The sequence below is a fragment of the Clavelina lepadiformis genome, chromosome 5, assembly GCF_947623445.1.
Source record: "Clavelina lepadiformis chromosome 5, kaClaLepa1.1, whole genome shotgun sequence".
Classification (NCBI taxonomy): domain Eukaryota; kingdom Metazoa; phylum Chordata; class Ascidiacea; order Aplousobranchia; family Clavelinidae; genus Clavelina; species Clavelina lepadiformis.
Window position 1 is genome coordinate 10,112,187 of NC_135244.1, and position 11,684 is coordinate 10,123,870.

General features: G+C 34.5%; 2 protein-coding genes across 5 annotated transcripts; one reads left to right on the plus strand and one right to left on the minus strand.

Moving 5' to 3' along the window:
* Positions 1-5: 5 nt before the first annotated feature.
* LOC143461021 (spermatogenesis-associated protein 1-like) lies at positions 6-9,721 on the minus strand. Of its 3 annotated transcripts, none has more exons than XM_076958761.1 (4): positions 8,422-9,721; positions 7,514-7,591; positions 7,316-7,422; positions 6-1,289 (listed from the first exon to the last, which is right to left on the minus strand). In XM_076958761.1, exons 2-4 carry the CDS (start codon positions 7,577-7,579, stop codon positions 1,202-1,204), a joined length of 261 nt encoding a protein of 86 aa, XP_076814876.1. In that variant the 5' UTR covers positions 7,580-7,591; positions 8,422-9,721; the 3' UTR covers positions 6-1,201. The 3 variants fall into 3 exon arrangements, with proteins under 3 accessions (XP_076814876.1, XP_076814875.1, XP_076814877.1); XM_076958760.1 differs by lacking the exon at positions 8,422-9,721 and adding an exon at positions 8,030-8,407 and having other exon boundaries at positions 13-1,289; XM_076958762.1 differs by lacking the exons at positions 6-1,289; positions 8,422-9,721 and adding exons at positions 6,928-7,219; positions 8,030-8,415.
* On the plus strand, positions 1,317-6,937 carry LOC143461017 (uncharacterized). 2 transcript variants are annotated; one of them, XM_076958752.1, is made up of 10 exons: positions 1,317-3,318; positions 3,638-3,723; positions 4,201-4,275; positions 4,370-4,580; positions 4,683-4,827; positions 5,205-5,343; positions 5,454-5,609; positions 5,877-6,055; positions 6,123-6,251; positions 6,357-6,937. In XM_076958752.1, exons 1-10 carry the CDS (start codon positions 3,146-3,148, stop codon positions 6,480-6,482), a joined length of 1,419 nt encoding a protein of 472 aa, XP_076814867.1. In that variant the 5' UTR covers positions 1,317-3,145; the 3' UTR covers positions 6,483-6,937. The 2 variants fall into 2 exon arrangements, with proteins under 2 accessions (XP_076814867.1, XP_076814866.1); XM_076958751.1 differs by having other exon boundaries at positions 1,326-3,318; positions 5,451-5,609.
* Positions 9,722-11,684: the final 1,963 nt, after the last annotated feature.

An 11,684-nucleotide genomic window follows, 5' to 3' on the forward strand; every position in this document is an offset into this window, starting at 1 on the left:
TGATATTGTAATTACAATCCTGTAAAGAAACTGTGGTATTTGTTGAATATGGTATTTTAAACGTATTGTATAAGTGGTGACGTCACGTGCAAGTGCAGCCTGAACTGTACCATGTTGCACTGCACAGCGTTTATAACGTGACTTATTGAATCCGGAATTAACTTAGTTTGACTTTCTATCAGTACGCCCCTGAGATTGTTTTTTAAACCATTCGCGTAGGTTGTAATGCATAAGCATTGTAATACATCTTACCATACATGGTATACATGTTATACATGTAATGCATAAGCATTGTAATAACTTAAACAGGTGACGTACAAGTTTACAATCACATTTTCATGACGAAGCTGACTACCGGTTCCAGGTTACTGTTTCAATTATGCTTATTCAAAATGTAAAAGAGCTGGTGTCAATTTGTTTTTATTCTATCTTTGATATCTATGATTTTTTAAATGTATTTCAAATTTCATTCACTTTAACAGATTTGATAAAAATAAATTCGATTTTATCTCAATTTAGCTTCACATTTTTTTTTGAAATTTATTTTTATTTTAATAATACTTTGTTTCAGTTTATGATTTTTTAAATGTATTTCCAATTTCATTCACTTTAGCAGATTTGATAAAAATAAATTCGATTTTATCTCAATTTATCTTCACTTTTTTGAAATTTGTGTAGAACAGACATAAATCAATATTAAACGTGTCATGGTTTGTCGTGTTTACACCATAAAGTGTTAAAATTTTGTCAAATTAACAAGTTCTATACACCTACGTACAAAATTAAACACTTCAACATGTTTAAAGAAGTGAAATTGTGTTTCATTTTTAAACACCATAATGACAGTGTAATGCAATTAAGTTTGAATTTATATTAATATACTAGTTTGCTTTTTTAATAGCCCATATTTCAGTTTTTTTAAACATTTGCTATTTTGTTGTAAATTAAACTTATTTGAATTTATCTTCATTAATTTAAAATTTCTTCAATTTTTGGAAAATATTTTTTCAATCAATACGAATTTAAACGAATCCAATTAAATTGATATAAATCTATTTGAATTTAATTTTTACGATTTTTTTTTAAAATTACGGGTTTAAAACAGGTAGAAAATAATTTTATGAGTAAACCATGCGAATAAGTAATCCCAGAAGTAACCAGGGTACTCGGTAACCAGCTTCACGCCAGTCAAACAGACAACCTATAAAGAAACCTTAACAAAAGTGATAGCTGTGAATTGTTTTGTCACTTTCTCATCAACTTTTCTCTCGATATACGCTGTTCTCAATCTGTAAGCAATAAAACTCGTTGATAATTTCAACAAAGCAGAAACCGGTTTATCTATAGGCGGTAGTTTTACAATGCAATTTTGACCATGAAATAATTATCTAAGCTTTGTTATTGTCCTTGATACCACTTTGGGGTAAACTATTCACTGCACGAATACAACAAATCATTATGAATTGAAGGTTTTTAATCAGGTAACAAAACAATAAGTGAGTTGACACCCACAATGTTACTAACGTAAGCAAAACGTTGTGTACAACCCACACGTTTGAAACACCTATACGCAATCACTGGGTAAGGAAAACGATGCAACTTCTGAAACATGCAAAACTTACTTCAAACATACTGCACTATCTTTGTAACTATATTCAAAATATGTTATAAAAGTAATCTATATAAGATCAAAAACATAAAGGTCGCTCAAAAAATGCAATACGAAAGGTCTTTATGTGTTTAGAAAGGCCTATTTCCTATACACAAAATGGTATGGTATGGGATCTGGTATGGGCAGGGTTGTCCAGGGGAAACTTTTTCTGTCCCATTATATCAATTATGGCAGTTTGTATACCTGTCCCATTTTGTTTTTGTTACGAGACGTCAATAATAATAAATTTTCTTATACATGTGGGGCAAAATGCAAATGTATCGTAGCAAAGTTTTCTAATTCAAGTGTGTTATTATGTAAAAACAAACTGTCCAGCATGGAACATAGCACAAATCCCACGTTAGAATTCCTTGGGTAACCCTGTGTATCGGAGTATTTACCTTTGGACTGATGGTTCTTCAGTCCTCACCGCTGAAGCTCGTTTCATCGAAATATTCTTTGTGTGTTATTCCACTGATAACTTTATATTTGATTTCTTGAACTGTTATTGTGGTGTTGCATGACATGGAAACTGTGTATTGGAACCAGTAAATAGGAATAAACGTCGTTAATACCTTACCAAGAGCGTTGCATGGTTTCGTGGCTGACGTTTTTAACCCTGACGACACTTCATATTTCATATTTTCTTTGCGTTCAAGTTTCCTTATCATGTCCAGTAAACAATAGTTTCCTTTTTATTCGCTAATTTTGAAAAAGTTTACCTCTATTGATAGTTTGTATCATAATATCTACCAGTGCCTAACATTGAAGGATAGGCTAAATAATAATGTTATCATAAACCTTAACAGGTTATTTTACATGTACTTAGTGTAAAACAGGTTAAGTCGTTTTTTTGAAAATTGAACCCGGTGAAAACAAGTATTTAAAATCCCGATTATTTCGCAACCCTAATACTTCATAATAACGCTTACAGCATGAAATAATTTAATGTAGCATCTGTATAGGATATGTTCGAATTAAACTTTATATTAATTTTGGTAAAACTATAATACTTTAAATCTAACAGTTTGTTTATCCGGCAATGAAAGCTATGTCAGTTTTACATTTCAAACAACGTTATTTGTCTCAACCATCACAATGTAGGAATTCTGCCATTACTGCAACCAAGTAATGTCAACACTTGCTCTCATCAAGTCTGATTTTTATTTACGCTTGCGGTCATTAAACGTCATCTAATTACCACGGCGCGTCAAACGTTGTGTAATTACCATGCACGGCGCGCCAAGGTAATGTGTGCAGTGTGGACTGCTTGAAACATACAATTATAAAAAGCTTGTCAAGGTTAACTGGTACTCAGTGTGGTAAAGTTTGTCACTTCACAAAAGCCGTAAAGGCTGAAAGTCCTTTTTCAGCGTGTTGGGACGGAAAACATCAGGATTAAATTGCATATAATTCTTCATTATAAACCGAAGCTTTCTTCGTGCAGATATCGTTACTTGTAATTGTGCTAAAATAATAACATTTTTAGTTATAATGGCCGTTAGACAAAATATTTGCCAAAAGCGAAAAATGTCAAATGGTTATTGTGGTTTGATTTATTATTTCTACTTCTTATTTTTGTTGACGACCATGTTTGCGACGACACACGGAAAAAGTTTGAAGAATGATGGAGAATTTTTCTATAACTGCTTAAAACATCGAAACAGGTAAGTTTTCTTTTCTGTAAAATAGTCTATAGTTATTTTAAAAGGTTTAATGTCAACGAGGTGAGAAGTTGCATACTTACCACACCACTGCTGTTCAAGTAATGATAAATGAGTGTAGTTTGAAATAAGTTACTTTAACTCGACACAGCATTGACAGCCGAGTGATTTTCAAGTCCATTTTCAGAAGTTGCGTTATAGCAAGCATTTACCAGCAGCATAGCCTAACTGCATGGTTGTCTGCTTTACTCTGCTTCAGTTAAAGTGTGTTGCAACTTACCAAAGATCACTTAGCCTGTGTCAATTAAAAATTCTTGTGCAGTCCCCAATGGATCAATACATTGGTTGATAACAGAGCTAGAAAATGTCTTCGGTTTCTAAAAAGCATCAGGTCTTCTGTTGCCCAGGGTAAGTTATGTAAAAAGTGAAGTTCTTTTTGTTATAGCTGAATGAAATTTATATTAAGATGTAATAAAACAGTAACGAGCTGATCCTAGACCTTGGCCTCCCGGAATCGTTGAAACATGTTTAAGCTGGGGATGATCGAGGAGTCGTTGCCGTATTAACCATTGAAGTTAACCCTATAATGCACGCAAACTGTTGTAATATTGCGATGTTTAAAACCCGTAAAACCATACCACAAATCACCATACGTTATGGGTGGGTGATAGCGCTTACAAGCTACCCGAGCAGCCAAATCGCAAAGCACAGTTAATCCTCAAGAAATCCAGCATCGTCGCTCAGCAGTCAGCAGGGTGTGTAACATAAACCCAGCGATAACCCAGCTCCCTATTTCAATTATCACTCTCACTGCTTTGGAAAGCTTGTTTGCTGTACACCTTTCTATGAAAATTTAACAAACGAAAAATCGAACAAACATTTTAGATCAGCCTTCGAACAACGATGTACGCATACACGAGAGCAGGCGAAGTGAGCTTTCTATCTCTTCTTATTTGTCAGGTTTGCATTGTCTATATTTTTGTGAATGGGCAGTTAGCAAACGTTGGGCACTGGTAATGATAAGTCAAATTAACCATCTATTGTGATAAAACAGCCTTGGTAAGCTGGAGAAACAAGGAAGGAGATTTGGCTGACTTGCTGCTTGACCGCATATCACCATGTCACCGCCAGTCAAAAGAACTTCGAAAACATTGGACCAAATTTTTCATGAAGAGAAGAAATAGCGCTGCTGTTGCCCCGGCAATACTACAACATACCTGGGATGGAAATTCAGGCGAAATAACATTTAGACCAATAAAAACAAGGTTAGTGAATCGATACATTTTGTACTATAGGCTGTAAAAATTGCTGTAATTCTCCTACCCATTGCAATATTAAGTGCAATTCGGATCTTCAATTTTATGCAGGTTTTCATCGAATACTTTGATTGCTGCCGAATTAGTGTTGACACGTTCAAGCCCTTCCGATATAGGAGAACTATTCGGCCGATACAGCACTCGGGTATCACTGAAAAGCCATAACGCTCGCACAGTAATGCACTCAGACTACCAGGTAGCGTATTAACATTATTTTTTAACGCGTGGTTGCAAATTGTGTTTAAATTTAACAATGGATATAATGATAATTTTCATTTGTTATTAATTTGTCGTCTCGGTAGCCAAGCAGTTAGACAGCTAGGCTCGGTGGTCGATACCAATTAGCGCTACCGTTGTAATGACCTTGGGGGAAAACATCAATGCTTGAATGCATAAAGATCATATACAATCCATATCATTGTCTAATAAGTTTGTTGCAACGGAAGTCTGCAATATAAAAGCTTTAACATTTTAAGGTGTAGCTTATAACGGACTAGTAATGGAACGAAGTGGAAACAAGTGAGTTTATTGCAATAAGGACTCTTAATCATGTGTACAAAATAATCTTTGCAGTCTTCGTGCCCGTCTCGAGACGGTCGTTTTATGGTATTGGAAATGGAAACTAATCATCTTTTTCAATGGTATCATAACAGAAGCAGAAATTTTTCACTTTCAGTCAGCGTTATTCCGAGACGACAATATACTTCTCCACGTAAGTAAAATGTGTCAAGGCGATTGTTCAAGAACATCAGCATAAATACTATAGCAGACGCATTTTGGTTGAACATTGTTAAATTGTTTTTTTTTTACTTTTCGTAGTAGTACAGGAGCCCATAAACGTAGTTGAAAGAATTGTAGGTCTTGTCATGCATTTTGAACGTTCCTATTCTGGCCCCAACAATGACATGGATAGATCAAGGAGGCTTTTGCTACAAGCCTTGACAGGTTCTCCGGACACACTTTCCAACAGCATGGGCGGTAAATGCTTTATGTTGGCTTAGAACTATTTCCTTTCTACCGTTCGTATCGCATAGTTAATTTCTTAAAAACGTATAAAACAGTAATTGCGAGCATTTCGAAGTACTTGATTTTTCACAAACCAAGCGCTTTAATTTGACTTGACCGGCCTAATTTTTTCCGTTTTAGCTTTGAACTCGGTGGTTTCGGCTGCAAGCTATGTAAACCTAACGTAACCTAAGGTAAACATTGTTTGGTGCCAAATTGAAGTGCAGCAAACATGTGCAGGCGACAGTCGTCTAGAAGTGGAACATCATTTTGGAAGATCAGCTGAAGCTACGCGCCGACGCCGTTCACCAACCAGAGCATCGAAAAGAAAACGACGTCAGATAAAACACAAAAGACCTTCACCATCTTACGAAGCCTGTCATCTTGTTCCGTTTATCTTGCCGGATTCGTTTACTAGGGTAACTAAAGTATATACGCGGCGTATAGGTATTAATTTTCTAAACTCATTTATATGATGGCTTTCAGAATATCCGTGTATCCTGGGACCCGGTGAATGGTCCCACTCACTTGAATATATGGGAATGTCAAGGCGAATGCAGTCATCCGATACCAAGTCACCTCGAAGCGACTTCCCATGCTATAACTTTAAGCCAGGTAAATCGTGTTTAGTTTAACGAATGCTCTTGTTTCATGCCAAGTTTTTAAACTACAGCTCGAAATTATGCAAGTCGAACTATTTTAATCTCCTTTTATGAACAGTTAAACCATGACGTTTGCTGCGTACCAACTAAGCATAGAACACTTCACTACACGAGGAACAACGACGGAGAGATTACTTTTGAACATTTTCGAAAGATGGTGGCCACCAAATGCGGTTGTTTGTGAAAGTTAAATGCCTTCACTATTACAGTATTTTCAATGACATGAAAGGTATTCTGCCTACGTTTTGCATAGGAAGTGTAATAGTCGGTAACTATTGCCTACACAGAAATTGAATCGCAAACGAAATCGTAGTTGAATTGCTTAGATTGTCATCACTAAAGTGTTCCTTTTTGTCGTAAATTATTTTTTGTTTCGTATGAGTTCCTTGTAGTTGTATTAAGTAGCACGTTAATTGCATCGTGTATTTCTATATATATTTTTTGTGTTGATTAATAATAATGTCGAAAGGATGCTGCTAAACTTCAAAGAAAGCATTTATAGGAGAACTATATATTGTAGAACAAAAAGAAAAAACGGCGATTATCTTGTGACTTGGTATAAGTTGTTTTATTGAACGTATCTTCAATTGCGTGTAATATTAAGTACGAGCGAAATGAAATATATCATGAGTCATGACAGTTAAGGTTGAAAGGAAACACTGCAGCAGACACTGATTAGACTAAGATTTCCCGTTTAGCGTTCAAAAAAGGAACGATTCGCGGAATTGTCTCCAAACCAACCGTTCTACATCACTTTACCTATAGTATTTTACTTAAACACTTTTACTTTTGTTTGGGAGCAGTTCTTTTTAAATTAAAGGAAAATTTAATTACATTTACAAGGACTTTTCTATAAGCAATGTAAACTTTGAATGTAAAATATCATAACGTAGCTTTACCACAGACGTTTCAGGCAAAACTCTATTTAAAGATGATTAAAACAAAATTCAAAATAATAGTTAATGATGTGCAATATTCAATATACTAATACATTTGCTAAGTTATTCAAGCACTTACCGAATAAATCCAGCAGAAAAAGTATCTCCAATAATTTTATGACTAGCATAATTCAGCCTTTCCACCCAATGTTCCATGGGAACCACAGAGATGTGGAGATCTACAAGCTAAAATTGCAAATGCCATACTTGTTATATCTCACGTTTCAAAAATGCTTTTTATATCTCAGGTTATAAACAAACATGCAGTTTTACATACATTATCGGAGGGAGGACGAAGGTCAGCTGAATCACCTCCGTCACTCATTCCGTTTCGGCTGGGCATAAACAGTAAATACTATAGAAAAAAATAATCTGTTGAAATGAAAGTTAATTTAAACAAATAACATTTATTAGTTAAAGGTCATTACAAAAATTGCAATGTTGAAGTTTTTTTAAAGGACGTTTTTAAAAAGATTTATGTCTGAAATTGTTCAAATAAACGAAAATATACAGGTATTATATGCAATACACTTGTTTACACAGATACCAGACATATTGAAATAAAGGACAAATTTATTCGTTTGTTTATTTTTAACAATAGAAAGGTAAAATTTTTTGGAAAGTTTTGTGAATTGCAAAATGTATTAATACCAAAATATATTTCTTTACACAAGTATAGTGTAACGATTCTTGAATGCACTCCAAAAATTATTAATTTTACTCGCTCAGATTTCTTTTTATGGCAATGTGTAAAATGTGACTAATATTTTACATATCATATATATACACTTACACAGCTGTGATGTGGTGGTGATGCAAGAGAGAGAAAAACAGTTTTATGAGTTGGATTACATTGATCTACTTACAATATGTAATAAAATAGCAATCGATCTGTTTGCGTTTTCTAAAATGCAGATGTGATTTAAGTCTAAAATATGCAAACAGAGCAGTGATCAATTTAAAAGTCAGCAGCAACATAGAATTCTAGTAATCACCAGTTTAGATAAGTTTAATCAACAATAAATACTGAAATTCGTCTCTAGAATATACTGCAAAACAGCAATTCTACACAAGAAAGTTGGCACAAAAGCTAACTTTCTGCGTCGAAGAAATCATACATACTTTCAAGCAGGGCAGATAAAAAGCATCTTTTACAATGAAACAATAACATCTATGTATAATTACCTATGTTCGATCATGAAATCTTACGCATTTACACAAACTTTGTTCTTCTTTCTTTGTTCCTATAGCAAGGAATATGAATCTTTGCTATAGGTCTAGCCTACCATATATTATAAAACTAGCCATCTTCTTGTCAGTTGAAATGGCTTTTACATAAACTGGTAAGAGTAGGATTTTTCAAAAACATCTTCTTGCAGAAAATAACAATATTAAGTCTACTTTTAACTCCAAAATAAACCAGTTTTATAAGCACAATTAACACTGCACAGCTTATGCAAACTTGTGTAATTTTTAAAATATAGCTATGAACGCACAATTTTTTCCGGTGAAATAGTAGCAGCCAAATAAATAAGCCAAGCCAACTTAAGTCCTGCACAGATATTAACTATTTATTCAGCATTGTATTAAAAATGTTCCTTGTATGCCGGTATGCCGTTTAAACTGTATACTGGTACCAATAGCATTCAGACTGTCAGATGCAAGTAACTCTCTAACGACTTTACTCTAATCGTATGGCAAGTAACTTCTTAGGATTTAAGCTCAAGTTTACGCCAGTATGGAATATAAGTTTTTTTGTGCACCGAACACTGTAATTTTCAAAGACTGGTGTACACCAGCACCAATAGGCAACAAAAAATGTGCATCGGTATGCGTGAGTGTGCGCCACATGTCACTGTTTGGGAATTAGTTAGCTTACAAAGTAGCGTTTTTGACCCATTTTGTGCACCAGGTAACTATGTTGTGCACCGGACAACGTTTCTTTCGACATGGGAGTTTATGTCTTGTAAGGCAAATTTGCTTTGGACAATATGATGCAGGGGGAATCCCGTTGTTAATAGCAACTACTGCATTTTGGCATACTATGATATTACGTAGATAGGTTAGTAAAATAAAAACTAGGATATTGGATGGCACTCTAGGGTTAAGTTATAATTTTTATTTTCCTATTCATGTTTTTAAGAACAGTGAAGAAAGCCAAAATAGTTTACTTTCCCAGAGTTTTCGTAAGCTTTAGATTGTTTTTTTTTTGGCCTGAGTAGGAGTTACTTATTTATCTATTTATATGACTAACTGTTTTACGTGTAAATAAAGCTTTTTTTGCATTTGAACGAGCAACCTAAAATTTGCGATACCTCATGTTTAAAAAACGCCATTAATCTTCAACCTTCTTTATTTATTGTTTTCAAATCATAAAAAGTTAATGCTGTTCTGCCATCATCCATGTGTTGCTGCAAAACTCATAAAATCAACTAACAGTAACATGAGTAACAATCTGAATTAATATGTCTGAGATTTGTGACCAGACTGGTGGTCAGGCAAACAGACGAAAAGCCAATATGAGCAGACAGCTAAAACGCTAGGTTCTCTTGTTCTGAAAACAAGACGAAGGAAAAAAGAACTTTCCTTCTTTACAATAGTTTATTTTAACATTTGAACCAAGCTGATGTGCGCCATCTTTTGACAATTTTAAGCAGAAGATTCGATATTCCCATAGACTACTGCTAGCAAACTACAAGACAGGAGAACACACACTACTCATAGTAGTCTATGATATTCTCACTTTTTTTCCGACTTCGAAGTTTACAATTCACGAAGGCTATTCTTCGTAAGCAAATTTGTGAATACTAACTTTTTATCTCTTGTTCCTTGTTTTGATGTGCTATAACTGACTAGTATGCGGGGATGTAATTACAACAAATACGATTGGTTTATTTTTAAATATAAAGTTGGGAAAAACGCGTAAAAGTATTTCTTGTTGAATATTTGATTACGTTGAACTTGAAAAAGATGATATTTACAAGACGGGTGAAGAAACTTCTCCTGTAGTTTATGATAATATTTATTCAAAACATACGCCGTATTAAGTTTAAAATAAAAATGAATTTGACAGATGATGGAACTGGAAATAAATTGTAACGTCATTTTGTCATGCATGAACACTTCTTTCGTAAGCAAGTTTCTGGTCGGGCGGGAGATAGTGTTGTTATGAAGCCCGCTTATGTCGTAATATCATGTAGGCCTAGATGTTTGACCGACGTTCGTTCAACAGCCGAATAAAACACTCCATTTTCAAAAAATTATGTTCTTCCTTATACACTATTTTTAAATGTTTAGTTTTTTTAACGCTACTTCTTTCCCAATTTGTCTTGCCAAATATCGAAGTAGAAAAATTCATTGACTTGGTGGTTCCTCGCGGCGTGATAGGATGACGTAACTTCCCTGTGAAGAGTTATGGGGGGACATCATGGGGATGTCCAATGTTTTCTCAAACATGCCAAGAATCAGGTTTTTAGAAATCATGAGATTCCTACGTTTCGATCTGAAAACGGAAAGGTGAAGAAATTTTGTACATGACAAGTTTGCACTCGGTTCACAACTTTGCAATAATTTTATTTCTAACGGTCAAAAAGCATTCGTTCCACAATGGAACATTACAGTGGAACGTTGTCGCAAGATTGCAAAATGTGTGCATAGCAAAATTTTTGTTTGAGTAAGGGCTTACTGGTTATGTCAAACTGACACATGCATTTGAGGGTGTGTATTCGTTTCATTTAATGGAAATACATAAAACATTCAATGAAAGCAGTTTTAAAAGAAATAATGCAGTTATATGAATCTAATGCTTTAAATTTGAGCTGTTGAACAATTTGCGTCAACTGACGCATCCGGTCTTTCTAGGTATGTGAAAATCGCGGCCCTTCTAGTGTTAATTGCTACATTATAACTTACACCATAAAAAACTTATGCTCAACCTTCAAATATGAGCTTATTAAATTAACTCAGTTTGTGTCCAATTATTATCATACTTTCGTTTTAATTTCTTGCCAATTATTATAGCATCACATACCAAGGAACGTAATCAAACCAGACACCGATGGAATAAAGATACACAGACATTTTTCCCGTTAAAAACAATATTTCACAATATAGTATACAGCTATTTGTATACTATCAGCTTAACACTGCTAGCTGTAAACCCAAATCGTTTGGGTTTGACAACAGGAGTTACGCTTAATAATGATTTTATCAGAGTTCGGTTTCTCCGCTTATCGCTGTTGTTCAGCGGTTCTTAACCGGTAGGAAACTCTTCATTAAGTACAGGAAGAAAATAATCAATTTATGCAAGTCCTTTACGCATTTACGCATTTACGCATTTACAGTGGGATGATTGCATGCGGTGAACAACTTTCATCTCAACTGATGTCATGTTTCATAGGATATTATATATTACCAAGCTCCGTACATTTTGCGTTTGTGGTACGTTT